Here is a 17,407-nt window from a genome sequence, read left to right as displayed (position 1 = left end):
TACACACATCTATTCTCTTTCAGATTCTCTTCCTATATAGGTTATCACAGAATACTGGGTAGAGTTCTCTGTGCTTCATAGCAGGTCCTCATTGGCAGTCATTCCATATACTACAGTGCACATATGCCAGTCCCAAACCCCCAGTTCATTTTTTTTTTATCTTTCCTTTTTGTCTTTTTTGGACAGTGGGGCTGGGGATAAGGGGTGATGGTAGTAACATACCCAAGCCACTTCATTCTGGAAAGTGGTGCATGATAGATACAACTCCCTCTGTTAATTGACTAGTGCAATTTTATAATTGCAATTTGAATTTGAATGTCTAGGAGTCCAGATTATAGTATCACCTGAGAAACTATAAATGTTCCAGCCATTTAGCTCTAGAAATGTGGGTCCTTATTGTCTCTGTAGGACAGACTCCTTTTAAAATCTATGGGCTGGACTTTTTCAGTGATTGGACAGGCCCCATGAGATACACCATGTTAGCATAAGCTGGTGCCTATTTTTCCTTATTTCCAGACAGATGAATACATTTCCGAGTTCTCTAAAGCATGCTTGTAACTTTCAGACATAGCCATGCATATTTAACTCAGAGTTACTTTCAGAATAGCTAACTGCAGGCTAGGATTTGAGAGAAAACCAGAGAAGGAGGAAGAAGAGATGACACAGGTTTTGCCAGTGTGGCCCACCCACCTCTCATCTGTGCAGCCAGGACATTATGCTCTGCCAATGGCTCGTGAATATCTTGACATTCCCTGTGGATAAATCAAGGGCGGATCGCCCAGGGCCAGCCAGTGCACATAGATGGGGAACAGGAGCCCTCCCAGGGCACACAGCCCATAGTGCTAATGTAGGTGCCGGCTTTGTGTTGTTTGTACCCCCAATGTCTTTCCGAGGTTCTGATTGTTCAGTTCCCTTGAAAACTGGTAGCTGTGCCAACTTTTTAAAAAGTCTCTGCCTTTTTATCCCAGGACTGGAGCTTGCGCACAGTTACACTGATAGTTTCTTAAACGTCATGGAAATGGGCTCAATTATCAACCATTTGGGTTGATTAATTATTTCTCAGTTTTATATGCTCTTGATCATAGAATAAATTGTAAGTCTTAGTAATATCAATTAACTTTAATGAACTTGTATCGAATGCTTTTGTGTGCTTAGACCTAAGTGCTGGGAGTAGATTACAAGTTGGGGAAAGAAAAGGATACAGAAAGATTGTTCTCAATGTAAGGGACAGTTGCGATCAGAGTACACATGCCAGTATGGGAACCATGGGGAAGGATATTTGGTTCGTCTGAGATTTTTTTTTTCTTTTTATGGTCGCACCACAGCATATATGTAATTCCTGGGCCAGGAACTGAATCTCAGCTGCAGCTGTGGCAGTGCTGGGTCCTTTTAACCCACTTTGCTAGGGAGGGGATTGAACCCGTGGCTCCACAGTGACCCGAGCTGCTGCAGTCAGAATCTTAACCCATTATGCCACAGTGGGAACTCTTGTCTTGGATTTTTGTTGTCATTCATGCCTTAATGAAAATATCTCTAGGCAGCACCTGTTCCAACTAAGAATCCAGAGGACATTAGTTCAGCTTATTAACTATCAAAGAAATCTACATTAAAATAATGGAAGAAAACAGGAGTTCCCTTGTGGCACAGTGGGTTAAGGATCCAGTGTCGTCCCTGCAGTGACATGAGTTTGATCCCTGTTCTGGGAACTTTCATATGCCACAGGCATGGCTGAAAAATAATAAAAATTCCCAACATTGTCATATTAAAACTATGTATAAATGTTTCAGGGAATATATTGAAACATTTCAAAACCCAAAATATAAAATGCTCATCATCTTAGACGTAGTTGTTCCATTCTTGGGATTTTTATCTCAAAGAAAAACAATGTATGCAAAGAATTATGCCTTCCACAGCCTTTATAAAAAAATGGTGAATATCTGCTAGATAAACAAGCTATGCTAGACACTGGGAGACTGCAATGAGCCAAGCAGACTCAGGAGCTTATAGTTTAATAAAATCATTTTCTAGGTCATCATTTTTTTTTTTTTTTTTTTTTGTATTATGTCTTTTTAGGGCCGTACCAGCATCATATGGAGGTTCCCAGGCTAGGGGTCTAATTGGAGCTACAGCTGCCAGCCTATGTCACAGCCATAGCAACGCCAGATCTGAGCCACATCTTCCATCTACACCAGAGCTCACAGCAATGCCGGATCCTTAACCCACTGAGCAAGGCCAGGGATCGAACCCGCAACCTCATGGTTCCTAGTCGGATTCGTTTCCACTGTGCCATGACAGGAACTTCTAGATCATCTATTTTTATCCACTAAACAGAGATGTGTCCTAGCAGCAGTTTCATGAGAAAGACACCTGTGCCTGCACCTCTCCCTTCCTCACTTTCTTCCTTCATCAGATAATACATGTATTCCTCCGAAAAGGTCAATGCCAAGTGCAAGTTTCACTAAAACATTGTTTTTTCTTTTAAATATTTTTAAATGACGCAAGGAATTTCCTTTCTTTCTGCTCCATCCAGTAGTCTCAGTAAAGCATGTTAGTGACGTTTCTTGCACGTCATCCCTGTGGTCCAATCTCGTGATTTCTCATACATTCTTCCCCCTCACTTAGTGCTCATTTACACAAAGTATGTCTTCTCTCTCTCTCTCTCTCTTTTTTTTTAACGGCTGCACCCGCAGCATATGGAGGTTCCCAGGCTAGGAGTTCACCAGCCTCCACCACAGCCCAGGGCAACGCCGGATCCTTAGCCCACTGAGAGAGGCCAGGGATCGAACCTGCATCCTCACGGATGCTAGTCAGATTCATTTCTGCGGGGCCACCACGGGAACTCCAAAATTTAAAATTTCTGGTAAATGGGATACTCCAGCACAGATGAAGACATTTAGAGAAATGTCTTAATATCCTAACAGTGCTTAATAGTACGGGCTCTGAAGTTCCCTGGTGGTTCAGTGAGTTAAGGATCCGACGTTGTCACTGTTGTGCTCTAGTCGCTGCTGTGGCCCAGGTTAGATCCTTGACCCCAAAATGCCACAGGTGCAACGGGAGGAGGAGGGATAAGAAAGAAATCCAGCCTTTCAGAGAGATACTCTTAAAGTTCAATTGTCTGTGTCTGGGAAGGGCATTGACTGGAGAGGCTCTGGGTAACCTTCAGCCCTACAGTTGCAGGTCTCAAGAAGGAAGAGGTATGACAGTGTCCCATTGTGATGAGCAAGAGCAGATAACAGTGGTGACTTAAGTCAGTCCCCAGAGGAACAATTTTCTTGTGAGAATGTGAGAGCAGAATTGGACACTGGAAACTCTGAAGAAGCCAGGTGAAGAGTGAGAAGGCTGTTACAACAGTCTAGGTGGGAACCTGCATTTGGGTGGTAGAAGTAGGGTTGGAAAGGAAGAAATAGTGAGAAAGGCATGAGGAGGTGTAATCCGTGGGGAAAGGGGGAAATGAAGGGTTTGGACTGAGATGCCGGGGGCCACACCCTGCTTCTCTCACTTGCTGTGAGCCTTTCGGCTGGTATTTCACCTCTGTGAGCCTCTGCTTCCTCATAATGTAAAGGCAGCTGGTATTAGGACCCCTCAGCAGGAACACTTAGCACAAGGAGCAGCACATAAAATAAGCTCAGTAAACATGAGCTACTTCTTACTACTGTTGCTATCATTAATACCAGTAACTTTGTTCTTTTTTAATTTTATTTTATGGCCACACCCAAAGCATATGGAAGTTTCTGGGCCAGGGATATAATCTGAGCTGCAGCTGCAGCCCCACTGAATCCTTTAACCCACTGCCCCAGGCCAGGGATCGAACCCACACGTCCAGAGTGACCTGAGCCCTGAGCCGTGGCAGTCAGATTCTTAACCCACTGCGCCACAAAGCAGGAAATCCAATACCAATTTCTTTGTTCTTATTGTGTTGGGACTTGGAGAAGGGATATTCCAAGGTAGTCAGGCTTTGGACCTGAATACCTGGGATAAAGGCATGAGGGGAGGTCAGAAGAGGAATTGGAGCATGAGGGACGGTGAGCACACTTTCAGGTGCATTGACTTTGATGTGTTTAGAATGTCTACATTGGAGCGGAAAATCCAAGCTGTAGATTTAGGAGTTATCCTAAATAGAATTAATAATTGAAGTAGTATAAGCGGCAAAGGACTGGAATAAAGAGCAGGTAGACGTGGAGGAGGCCTGAGCACAGAATTTCTCCTGGCATCTCCAGTGCTTTGTACAGTTGGTTCCCTGCGTAGAACACAAAAAATTGCTGGTGCTGGGTGATGCTGAACACATCCTTTGAGCTTTTAACCTAGTCTTTTAACCTAATCAAGATTCTTCCCCTCCACTTACCTTCTGGAGGAGCTAAGGAAGTGTGCGACCTTCTGTGGGACCTGAAGGTTTTCTAGGGCTGGGACAACAAATTCCCACCAGTTGGATGGCTGGGGATGACAGATGTATTCTCTCTCAGTTTGGGAGGTCTGAAGTCAAGGTATCAGCGTGTCAGCTCCTTCCGGGGCCTCTGAGAGGGAAACCATCCCTCACCTCTCTCCTTGCTTCTGGTGCTCATAGCATCCTGTGGGTTCTAGTCACATTCTAACTGGTCTCCCATCATTCTATCTATGTCCTTTCTGTTCTTTATGTATTACAAAGAACTTATATAAGTTGTTTTTGTTTTTTTTTTTTTTTCCGTCTTTTTGCTATTTCTTGGGCTGCTCCTACAGCATATGGAGGTTCCCAAGCTAGGGGTTGAATCGGAGCTGTAGCCACTAGCCTACGCCAGAGCCACAGCAATGCGGGATCCGAGCCGCGTCTGCAACCTACACCACAGCTCACGGCAACGCCGGATCGTTAACCCACTGAGCAAGGGCAGGGACTGAACCCACAACCTCATGGTTCCTAGTCAGATTCGTTAACCACTGCGCCACGACGGGAACTCCAAGTTCGTAATAAATTATAAAGACTTATATAAATTTTTCTTCTTTATGGGGCCACACCCGCAGCACATGGAAGTTCCTAGGCTAGGGGTCAAATGAGAGCTATAGTTGTGGGCCGAAGCCACAGTCATAGCAGCGTTGGATTCAAACCGAATCTGACCTACACCTCAGCTTTCAGCAATGCCAGATCCTTAACCTAGTGCGCTAGGCCAGGGATCAAACTTGCATTTTCATGGATACTGGTCGGGTTCTTAATCTGCTGAGCCACAAAAGGGTTCTTAATCTCCTTTTTTTTTTTTTTTTTAAGTATAGTTGATTTACAATGTTGTTAATTGCTACTGTACAGCAAAGTGATTCAGTTGTATACATATATACTCATATATGTATTTTTCCATTATGGTTTTTCATAGGACGTTGAATATAGTTCTCTGTGCTGCTTTCCTCTTATAAGGATATCAGTCATTGTATTTAGGGCCCACCCTAAATCTAGAATGAGGTCCTTAAATAATTACATCTACAAAACTCTTATTTTCAAAAAAAAAACAAGTCACCTTCTGAAGTTCTAGGCAGATGTGAATTTGCAGGGGTGGCGGGGACACTGTTCAATCCACTACAGGAGCCGTGTGCACTGTGCTGGACCACAGAAACCAGGAATGGGCTATATTTGTAGCCCTAAGACCAGAAAAGCAGGTCCTAATGGGATAGTCCTCAAAAGAGGGGGCCTCATAAGCCTGGTTTTTGAAGGGTTTATGTAACAACCTTGGATCAGCTGCTTGCTGAGGTATGTGAGTGAGAGTCGATTGCTTAACTGAATCCTTGATTTATTTTTCTTGTTGGGGAATTTTTCATCGTACTTGGGCCTTCCATGTCATAGCTGCTGTTTTTTTCTGGGTGAATTCTTCATCTGTCAGGCAATCTCCCTTGGAGGACTCTGTCCCTGAGTTTGTTCTGGTAACTTCAGTGATGCTAAAAGCCAGAGATGAAGACCACCTGCACTCCACGGGCCTTCTCCAGCACCAGCAAGGGAAGCATCCCCTGGTCAGAGAGGGCAGTATGCTTTGTGTGACAAAGGAGCCTGAACCAGGAGACTTGAGACCTGGATTCTAATCCCAATTCAAACACTGAATTAGGTTGGTAACATCTGCTAAAATATGTTAAATCACCTCAGGTTTCCATATAATGAGGGTCTCCTACTTTTTTTTTCTTTCTTTTAGTCACATTGTTTTTTATTATTGTATTTCCCCAACACAATTTTTTTTCCTACTGTACAGCATAGTGGCCCAGTTAACACATACATGTTTACATTCTTTTCTCTCATTATCATGCTCCGTCGTAAGTGACTAGACATAGTTCTCAGTGCTTAACAGCAGGATCTCACTGCTAATCTCCTACTTTGGAATGTCATCTTTTCCTTAAATTCCTGTCCTTGTCATCACCTCGCTGAATGCAGACCTCATTCTATTTTTCACTTAATGACCTGAGCCGTGTATTGTGCTTTTTTTTTTTTTCTTCCAGTTTTATAGTTAAGCAAGCTTGCTTCATTCCACAACGTTCTGATGGCTTTCTTGAGCGATTATTAACTTACAAAAGTCTCCCAGAGTTCCCTAGGTTTTCCTCCCCTTCTATGGTCCCCTACTGGGACTCCTACAACTACCTGTATAACTATCCTACTCCATCCCTATCATTAGCAGTCCTTCTCTGCAATCCGCTAGGAATAGTTAAGATTAAAGTGATGATGAGATCGATCCACTAGGACGTTGGTGAAGGAGTGAATGTGAGAGAGGATGGGGTGACTTCCAGGTCACCCTGGCTTGGGCCACTAAGCAACATATTTTAGAAATGTGGAACCAAGGAAGGTAGGCCATTGGAGTGTGTTTCATTTCGGACACATGGAGTATGAGATTGCTCCGGAATATTTCCAAATAGAAATGTTACGGGGAAAATGGGTCACGAGAAGATGGTCATAGCCTAGGACTTGGGCAGTTTCCTGGGATGGATGGGCTGCCAAGTGAGGGTCCTTGGCTTCACCCAGAAAAGAATTCAAGAGTGTGCTATGGTAAAATGAAAGCAGGTTTATTTAGAGAGAGAGACGTTCTCTAGGCTGAACGTGGCCCTTTTCAGAAGGCAAGAGTGGCCTAGAGGTGCAGGGGTGGTTAGTTTCTGTGAGCTAAGTAATTTCACAGGCTAGTGAGTGGTGAGATTATTCCAAAGATTTTGGGGAAGGAGTGGGGATTTCTAAGAATTTGGCTGTTGCCCACATTTCGACCTTTTATGGTCATCCTCAGAATTGTCATGGCTCTGGCAGGTGTGTCGCTTAGATGCTAATGTATTACAGTGAGTGTATAATGAGACTCAAGGTTCACAGGAAGTCATCTTTCACCATCTTGGACTAGAAGATTCTAGCCATTTTTTGGTGTGTCCTCAATGACTGTGTCATTCTTTTAATAGTCATGCCCTGACCCCTTCCCTGCTTTATCAGAAATATCCAAGAATCAAAATAAATACTGATTTAAAATTCTTGTACTCTGTATTCTCAACTGGACTAAGGTTACTACATCCATTAAAGATTCTCCTGGTTCCTCTTGATCTTGGTTGTTTCTAAGTCATTCATCTTTATCTAAGTGTGACCTTAAACTGGAAGGGCGCCTGTCTGCATCTTTGTTTGCTCATCCAAATGAAAGGCAGAGGAGACCATTGAAATCTTCCTCAGAGACTTGGCAATTCTTTCTGTTTTAGGGGTTGGAGGGTGGAGTTGGGGAAGTTTCTAGTCTTTGTGGGAATCCAATTTGAACTCCTTAGGTTGTGTATTCTTATGCTAAGAAAAAAGGCCTATTCACATGTATATTGTGAGTCCTCAACAACCTTATCCTCAGAGGTGAGAGGAGAAAAGCTTGTAGCTGGATCTGGTGCACTGGGAAAGGATTGACCCAGCCTCTCTGGAGGGTTGGATTAGGCCCAGACCAAAAGCCCTGGCCTCCTCCTCTCTGCTCCCAGGGACCTGGCTCACTCTGGGTGGTCAAGCACCTTTTTTGTTAGGAGGCACTTAAAGCCCCTCCCTGAACTCCAATACATCACAGTGAGCCTGGGGCAGAAAACTTTCTCTTCTTTTTTCAGCCTTCCCATTCTATTTCTTTTGAGCAGGGTGGGCAGTGATAGAAGTGGAAGCCTGCCGAGCCAGGCTGCTACTTCAGTTCCTCCCAGTCATGTGTGGAAAACCTGTCTCTTTAGTTGTGATTTTCTCAAGACCACATCAGCCACACACACAAAAAGAGCATACAGATGCAGAAAGCTCATTCAGCTTACTACCCTCTTCCATCAAAGGAGAGAGTGTGTTTTTTCAGGGCTACTTCAGCCTCCTAGTGAAATGCAGGTGTCCACGAGAGCTGCTCTACCACACACATGTAGAGATGACAGGTGTGATCCTGGCCGGCTGCCCCCTTGAGCCTCTATTGTTCTGTCACTAGTGCTCTGAGCCAAGCAAGGGGTGTCAGGCTGTGTCTGCCTTGACCCTCCAGTTTCTCTCACAGAACAAGCCTCAGATGAACACTTTAATGTGCATGTTCTCCCCTGGAGTGTTTCATTCATTTATTCCACAGATACTCGGTAGCAGATACTGGGCTCCGCACTTTGAAAGCAGAATCCCTAACCCTTAAGCAGTTTATCATAAAGTGAGAAAGACTAGTAAGAATTTACAGCAGTGGTTCTCAGACCTAAGTTTACATCAGAATTGCCTGGAGGGCAGAATGGATGATTTGGTGGGTCTGGGGTGGAGCTGAGAATTTGCATTTCTACCAGGCTCCCAGGTGTTGCTGGGACTGTTGGCCCAAGGACCCTCTCTCGAGAAGCATCAGCTCTCAGGACGTGCCACGGGTTCCATAGTGCAGGCACGAAGAGATGGTATGGAAGCTCAGAGAAGGGAGCAAATTGTTCCTCCTGGCTTATTTTCCTATCCTCCTGTTGTTACCTACTGTATTTCCTGAGTCAGGTTTATCAGCACTTCACTTGTAACGCCGTAAGAGCTCAGCCAAGGACCCCCTCCACACTCGGGGCACACCAAGGCACCATGGTCACTGAAGTCAGTCCAGAGAGCCTGTTTTGCTTTGTTTGTTCCCTCCCAGTGGTTTCCTTGTTCTTTATTTCTTCCCCATTCCACACCAGCTACTCCTTGCCCGCCCTCCCTCTCTCAGATGGGTTTCCAGGTACTGCAGGAATGAATTCAGACTTCACAGTGATTGGAGAGAAGCTTACTTTAAAAACTGGTCCCTGGGTGAGAACAACTTTAGGAACGCTTTTCAAACTCTTAGTGTACTTTTGAGAACTAGCCCAGGGGCTGAGGTCCTCCAGCCATCCCATCCCCATCATTGCCACCGAGTCAACCCAAACCGCTACACTTTTATTAAAGAGTTTCTGGAGTTCCCACTGTGGCACAGCGGGTTAAGGACCTAGTGTTGCCACAACTTGTGGCATGGTCGAAGCTATAGCTCACATTCGATCCCTAGTCCGGAAATTTCCATATGCCATAGGTGCAAAAGATAAAAGAGTTCTTGCTATGGTGCACGCAGATCTGTGGTGTCTCTGCAGCACCAGGACATAGGTTCAGTTCCCAGCCTGGCACAGTGGGTAAAAGGACTTGGCATTGCCACCAGTGCAGCATAGGTCACAACTGTGGTTCGGATCTGATCCCTGGCCCAGGAACTCCATGTGCTGTGGGGCAGCCGAAAAAGAGGATTAAAAAAAAAAAGAGAGAGCTTCTGGGAAACATGTTTGAAGAAAGGTTCCATTGCTTTTATTTTTAACTTCGAAAATTATTGCTGCAAAGTACTTGCTCTGGTTTAAGTCTCCCTTTGCTCAGTTTTTTTTGGTGCATGGGATTGCAAGGATTGAGAAATTTTAAATGTTGTTACCATGGTTATTTTCTAAATTCCTTTAGCAAAGAAAACAGTAGTGTATCTGTAAACAACTTTTAGATTTTTCTGTCAGATACTGTTGCTGGTTTTTTTATTTTTGTTTTGCCTTTTTTCAGGCCTCACCCTCGGCATATGGAAGTTCCCAGGCTAAGGGTTGAATCAGAGCTACCACTACTGGCCAACACCACAGCCACAACAACACGGGATCCTTAATGCACTAATTGGGGCCAGGGATCGAACCTGCGTCCTCCTGGATCCTAATCAGGTTTGTTACCACTGAGCCACAACGGGAACTCGTGTCATGTACTGTTGAATACAACAAGCTTTACTGCATGCTAAATGCCAGGCACAGAGCTGGCCCCAGGGTGCCAAGTGAGTAAGAGCCAGCTCCTGCCTTGAGAGGAGTTGTTAGTAACCATCTGCCCTCCTGGACCTCACCAGCACGGAGCATCTCCATGGGCACACTCTGGGTTCATCTTCCTCCTTACCCACCCACTGCAGGCCTCTTGACACTTAACCGTAACTCCGGATTCCATCATGAGGGGAGAACGGAGAGATGCAGAGATGGTGCTCCAGGCTTTATCCCCTGATCTCTTAGGCCTCTGCTGCACACCTGTATACTATTACTCTTGAGCTTTGGGTGCAGAGGACTTGGAAACAAACCCTCTGTTCTGCAGGACTGAGTTCAGTGCCTGTGTCATCAGGCTGTCTCCAAGCATCAGTGGTGACCCAGGTGAAGCGGTGCTTTGGGATAAAACATGAAAGTGTCTGGAAATCCCCAATGTTATCAGGCTGAAACTGAAACCCTGACTCTGCCTTATCTCCGTGATTTCTCTCTTGAGCATCAGATATCTTAAAAGACATGCTTTAAAAAAAAAACTTTCTGGAGTTCCCATTATGGCTCAGTGGGTTAAGAACCCGACTAGTATCCATGAGGATGTGAGTTCGATCCCTGGCCTTGCTCAGTGGATTAAGGATCCGGCGTTGCCGTGAGCTGTGGTGTAGGTCACAGACGCAGCTCGGATCTCATTTTGCTGTGGCTATGGGGTAGGCCAGCATCTGCAGCTCAGATTCGACCCCTGGCCTGGGAACTTTCATATGCCACAGGTGCAGCCCTAAAAAGCCATTTAAAAACAAAACAAAACAAAAAAAACCTTTCTCGGGGGAGCATTCATTGATTAGCCCAGCCCCCAGGGCGCCCCGCAGCCACCCCCACCTTTAGTCAGACTTGCAGGCCAAGGGCTGCCTCTCAGTGTTTATAATCTTCTGCTGTCACAGTGGGACCAGACAAGCATGGGCTAAGAAATGAGTGTGCTGGGTCTTGAGACTCTCTTGACTTTTTAAAAAAAGACTGAGAATGGCTTAAAATAGCATGGTAGCTGAAATAACAATAACAACAACAATAATAGCTTGCCATTCCCGAGAAGGGCTGTTTGTTTAACATCAGAGGTACCGGTTCTGGCAGTCATTGGTTTCCCTGAGCCAGGCTCTCACCAGAGTAGCTGTAATGGAAATCAGATGGTCTCCTCACGACAGGAAACACAGGGGTCTGTGCAGCGTTCCCTTAACCCCTCGGTAAGGAATTTCCTCACGGAGCTACAGACCCCTCCCCAGCCTAGAACTGGAAGTAGGTGGGGTGTCGACCTGATCATGTTCAAGAGAAGCGTGATGCCGTTTCCCTCCCCAGATCTTTACTGCGAGACCACTCTTTTGGCCTCGGCTTCCCACCCAGATACACAAGCAATCCGAAGACTTGAGGAGCTGCCTTGTTTGGGCTGGGGGGCGACCAGCCGCACTGTGTCACCCCCACCTGGTTGGGATCCCCCAGCTGCCATCAGTCTGCTCTGGACTCTCATCCCGTCGGAAACTCTTCTCGCGCTGGCTGCTCTGGAAAATCGCACCCCAGCCACCAATCCACATGCACCCACAGGCTCAGCTGATTTCTGCTCTGTAGATCTGTCCCCATGTCACACTTAGCAACACTCTTTTCTGTTTCCAGCCCCTTCCCACACTGACAGACCTGCCCAGCATCAGAACTGGGGAGGGTGGGGACATGAGGGGGACCTGGAATGAAGGCCTGAGGTGGCTTAAATGGTGGGAAGGAGTGGAGCGACCCTGTTGACCTTGGGTCAGGCGCACTGTAGACTCCTGGAAAGTCCTGAATGGCAGAGTCACTAATGGCTTCACTGGGTCACCTTTTCCTGACTCCCTCGCGCTCTGAGGGCGCATCTCCGGCTTCCTTGATTTCAGACTTTGACAGGTGATAAAAGCACATATGGAGATGGCTGCTTCACAGGTTCCTGACTCAGAGCTATTGACTGAGGTTATTTTTGCCAGTGCCGGGACGCTCCCTCATGTGTTTGCTGTGACTTTAATGGGTTGCTTCCTGATTCATTCAGAGGCCCGGGCACTTGCCCTTCCATCTGGCCAACTGCAGCTTGACCCGAGTGGCATCTGAGCTGCACCAGGAACATTTAGACCATTCTATTGGCAACACAACTCGCCTTTTCTTCCTGAGAAAATAAAATCCACTTACCCAGCAATTGTGAACATCCTCATTTGTATCTCTGTGGACCCTAACTTTAATCAAAATACCCCAGCCTTTTCGCTTCCATTCTCTGAATTTTTAACATCTTGAATGCCCTGTAGGTACCATGTCTGGCTTTGTGCTTGCTGATCATGACCTTTGTCCATCATAATCATTCTGATTAGCAGGAAAGTCCTCTGATCTTTGGGGATGGCGGGGGTTGGAGGCAGGGGCTGCCAGTAAGGCTCCTTCTCCCAGAGGCTCTGCAGGGGGCCTTTGCAGGATGGCCGCCTCTGGTCCCTTTTCTTCCCCTTTTCCTCAGAGGACCACATTTGCTGTTTGGGACAGGAAATTCCCACTGTTCTTGGGGTCCCCCAGCTATAGCTGGAAAGACATCAGAGTGTCCACAGTAGAGCCGAGGCCTGAGGTCTCAGCAGGCCGGGCAGGAAGCAGATGCTTGTTGCTTTTTTTCCATTTTGTATTTACCATTTTCTGGCTCTGTGTTTGGGGGGCCAAAACCCAGAGGTTTTTGTTTGTTTGTTTGTCTTTATGAAAGTAATTTGACGTCTGACGTTGTTGGTTGGGGTTATGGGGGGAGGGTGTTTCTGATTTGAAAGACGCGTTTTGTAATCACTAACTCTTCCCTTATTCTTTTCTTGCAGATGAGCTCACAGTGCCTGCACTTTACCCCAGTAGCCCTGAAGTGTGGGCCCCGTACCCTCTGTACCCAGCGGAGTTAGCGCCTGCTCTACCTCCTCCTGCTTTCACCTATCCCGCTTCACTGCATGCCCAGGTAATTTATACCCCTCGGCCACGACTTCACTCACCCCCCCACCGGTCTCCTTTCAAACCTGGTTCCCCAGAGCACACCGTACAACTAACACCTCTCCAGCTAACAGAGCCACCCTCCAGAGATGAACGGTCCCCTCCCAGTCCAGTTGACACTGCTCCAGGATCAGAGGACCATCTGACAGCAATGACATCACCCACTGCCTGATGTTTGCCCCCAACAACACCTCTCTTCTCCTTAATGATCTCACCCTCATATTGCACATGAGAGACTGGGCCCCGGGTACCTCCCCAGCTCCCAGCCAGCCAGAGGGCGTCACCAGAGCCTAGCCGTGTATGCCGGCTCTGGACGGGCTGCAGAGGGAGGCATGCACTGGCCATAGGAGTTTTGTGTCTGCGTGTGTTTTCTGTGTGTTGAGATTCTGCTCTCGTGTTCTGTGTGATCTAGTGACGAAGGAGAAAGTTGGAAGTTTCTGGGAGGAAGATTATATGCTATCATGCATACGTCAAAGGAAAGATGAAGGGTTTCTTTTTTCTATTTTTAAGAGACCTTGTAGAAAAGGAGGTACGATGTAGTGTAATTGTAGGTTAAGGTGGAGGTGTCTCTTCTGACCAGCTTTCTTTCTTAAGAATAGCCTTTGTTTGGGAGTTTCTGTCATGGCTCAGCGGTTAGCGAACTTGACTAGCGTCCAAGAGGGCATGGGTTCGATCCCTGGCCTCATGCAGTGGGTCAAGGATCTGGCGTTGCCATGAGCTGTGGTGTACGTTGTAAATGTGGCTCAGATCCTGCATTGCTGTGGCTGTGACGTAGGCCGGCGGCTATAGCTCTGATTGGACTCCTGGCCTGAGAACCTCCGTATGCCTCGGATTTGGTCCTAAAAAGAGAAAAAGACCAAAAAAAAAAAAAAAAAAAAAAAAAAGAATAGCCTGCATTTGGAGTTTCCACTGTGGTGCAGTGGGTTGAGGACCTGGCATTGTCTCTATGGTGGCTCAGGTCACTTCTGAGACAAGGGTTTGATCCCTAGCCCGGGAACTTCCATATGCCACGGGTATGGCCAAAAAAAAAAAAGAGTAGCCTGACTTTTATAAATAGACTCCTTTGTTTCTTCACAAAGATTGCTGTCTACATATCAAAGATTGCTCTTCCCTTAGAAAAAAAATGCTTCTCTGAGCTTTGGTTTTAGTGCAAGTAGTAGTCTTCAATATTAAGAGTCAGGCTGATGATCAATAGCAAATACGATAGAAAGACTGTAGCTTTCATTTGTCTTATTGCATGTGTAACTCCCACAAGCCGGAAAGCCTGCTTTTAAAAACCCATCAGCCTGGAGATGTGGGGGTTTTGTCTGTTTTGTTTCGTGTTTATTTACAAGGCTGGATGATAGGAACAGCTTCCCAGAAGACCCTTCTGACTTAAAACTCTTTCATGTTGTATAGGACACTGGCAGCCCCAGAGAGGCTTCTTGCAGGCAGGCCAGGGGTCAGGGGCATTACTAGATGGCCGTCCTTCCGTTCTCTTTCGGCTCAGTTGTCAGTGTTCCGGGCACGCGTGGACAGCCCGGGTGGCTGGGCCTCGTGAGTGACTGCCCTCTGTGTTGGGGGAGGGCATAGGAAGTAGTAAAGTAGTGAAGAAAAAAGGTGGTGGTGGTGAGAGTTCTTGGCCCAGAAAACAGAAGTACCAAGGTTCTTCTGAGACTCTCTACCTCATTTCTGGATTCTCAGCGCTTTTGGCCTTTCCTTCCCCTGCTGCTTTATTTCCTCCTTTGTCCGTGTCAGCACTTGGTCACCCCTGCCACAGTAGGTGGCCGGGGAGTAAGGGAGGAAAGTAAACCCGCACATACCTCCTGCTGACTTCTCAGGATGCCGGTCGTGGCCTCAGGGATAATTGTGTACATGCTTTGAAGCAACTCAAAAAGTGTTCCCTGCTTGTCATCCACCCCACCATCCATGGATACATGGTCCCACCCCTTCCTTTCTCTGGACTGCCTAAATACAGATCAATTGGCCATTGAGGCAAATACTGATGATACCATGAAATGGTGCCGAGTTTGCACGGTGTTCCAGCCCTCCATGACTTTGGTTAATTGGCAGCAAAGGCTTTCACCTTTGCCCTGGAAAAGCAAGATTTGAAGACGGGCAAAGGGGACTGGGATTGGTGGCTTTTGGCCATGACATCTGGGTCATTTGCCCTTGCTTCATTTATACCACAGATGCAATCACAAGGCATTCTGGTGCTATGGTGGGAGAAAGAACTAAAAATAAAAGGCCTTAAGAGATTAGAAAGCCCAGGGCGGGAGTTTCCATTGTGGCTCAGCAGGAACAAACCTGATTAGTATCCATGAGGATGTGGGTTCCATCCACGGCCCTGCTCAGTGGGTTAAGGATCTGACGTTGCTGTGGCTATAGTGTAGGCCAGCAGCTGCAGCTCCAATTTAGTTCCTAGCCCCAGGGACTTCCATATGCTGTGAGTGTGGCCCTTAAAAAATAAATAAATTAAAATACAGAAATCCCGTTGTGTTGTAAGAAAGGATGGGGAGAGATAGTGCTGAGATTAGATGGACTGACTCGACCACTATGACTTAATGGGATGTCTTGCCCCTGGTGTCACCTTCCCCGTGAGCTCTTCCTTGATCTTGAGACTTGCCCAACTTGGAATCCGCTTGGCATGGCCACGTCAGTCCTAGAGTTGGTGGGACTCTCATCTGGCACCGGTGGGATCCTTCTGCTCAACCTCCCCTTCCTGTTTGGAGTCACTCCCAGTGCAGGCTTGGGTTCCACATCCTAGAGACTGGTGAACACATATGGTTCTTTAAATGTCTTTGTCCAGTATGAGAATCAGAAAAATGAACTGGGAGAGACTTTACAAATCAGCTGGTTTGACCCATTTGACAGATGAGGAAACAGGCCGGAGAAGATGGAAAGAATTGTCCAAAGGCACAAGTGGCTCTGCCATGACCGGAGCCAGGTCACCTGCCTCCCGCCTCTTTCCACAGCTCAGTGCTGGCTCACCAGAGACTAATTCTTTGACGGAATTTTGGAAAGGCCTTGCTCCAGTGCTCCTTGGATCTTTCCTCTCTAAGTAGATGGCAAGCCTGTAAGAAGAGACTTGAAGGCAGAAACAAGGGAATCAGAACTTCCCCTGCACCCAAAGGGCCTAAGAGACTTTTTATTATCTGGAGGTAGAGTAGAGGGAAGGCCAGAGTGGATAATTCCGTTTTTGTTTTGGAAATCATTATGATTATGTCTTTGAAGATCAGCTCTTAAATAATTTTGCTTTTTCTTAGCAATGTTGTGCTCTGTTTTGAGACATGGATTTTTTTTTTCTTCTAGTGTTTCTCTCCTGAGGCAAAGCCCAACACACCTGTCTTTTGTCCACTTCTCCAGCAAATTAGATTTGTCTCTGGGAATGTGTTTGTAACATATCAACCTACTGCAGACCAGCAGAGGGAGCTCCCATGTTGAATTTGCTCATTAGCTATTCCCCACCTCCACCCCCTCCAACCTTTGGCAAAAACTACTTCTTGGTTAACATTTGAGAGATTTCAATAAAAGTTTTAATTAGAGCAAAACTGATCTCAAGCAGACTGCAGCGTTTTGTTTTCACGGTGATGCGATGCTGGAGCTAAGGTGTTATCTCTGACTGAGATTCTGGGCGAGCTGGGCGCGGGACACTAAGCCTCCGTGATGTGGGAGAAGGATGCAGGGCAGCGCAGGGAGACCCGGTCCCGTGTCTTTTCCTGGGCTCCTGAACCCTCAACAGTTGCCTGTTCGAAGATTCTCGTTCTAGCATCCATTTGTGACACATCTGCCAGGAGGTCTCGCTCCAGCGGGGATGGATGTGTTTTTTCCAGTCTGTCTGATCCAGAAGGAGGAGGACCCAGGAGAGACAGGAACTGTCACAGAAAAGGAGCTACGTCATATTTCTGCTTCTCTCCAGCTTCCGTCTGTGGTCTGGTGCCAACATCCTCTCCAGTGAAGGTGCTTATTTTCAACATCCAATCCTTTTTTTTTTTAAAGAATAACTGGATGAGGTGATAGGACTGTAAGCCTCAGCGCTGCCTTGTCACTTTTAGAGACGGAAGAACAGCTCGGTGCAACATCTGAAAAAACGTGCATCCTGCTTACTTTCACTGTCATTGGTAGTTGGCAATGATTCAATATATTATGTGAGTCACTAGGAGCAGGAGATGAAGGTTTCGCTCATGAGTTTTAGGAAACTTATAACTCTGAAGAGAACTGACAAATGTTCCTCTCACCTCCT

The 17,407-nt window shown here is 46.5% G+C and overlaps 1 protein-coding gene across 13 annotated transcripts in view; it reads left to right on the top strand.

Annotated features, from left to right (window-relative positions):
• Positions 1 to 17,407, top strand: part of RBPMS (RNA binding protein, mRNA processing factor) — a 186,947-nt gene that overhangs the window by 144,397 nt on the left and 25,143 nt on the right. For 7 of the 13 annotated variants that reach the window (XR_014829944.1, XR_014829941.1, XR_014829948.1 and 4 more), the window contains exon 6: positions 13,023 to 13,153. The exons of 2 other annotated variants lie outside the window; for them this stretch is intronic. Coding sequence is in view for 6 of the 11 variants with exons in the window: in XM_085000186.1 (XP_084856312.1) it covers positions 13,023 to 13,153 (131 nt within the window). In the remaining 5 variants the exon portion in view is untranslated. Of the gene's footprint in view, positions 1 to 13,022; positions 13,154 to 16,038; positions 16,720 to 17,407 lie in introns of those variants that run through there. 4 more of the 13 variants (XM_003133393.5, XM_085000189.1, XM_085000187.1 and 1 more) reach the window with 3 other exon arrangements.

Source organism: Sus scrofa, chromosome 15, assembly GCF_054392235.1.
Source record: "Sus scrofa isolate SSC_HxYL_T2T_F1_AM1 chromosome 15, Sscrofa_HxYL_maternal_Yorkshire_Landrace_v2.0, whole genome shotgun sequence".
In the NCBI taxonomy this organism is placed as follows: domain Eukaryota; kingdom Metazoa; phylum Chordata; class Mammalia; order Artiodactyla; family Suidae; genus Sus; species Sus scrofa.
Note: the sequence above shows the minus strand (reverse complement) of the source record. Positions and strands in the feature narration are given on the sequence as shown.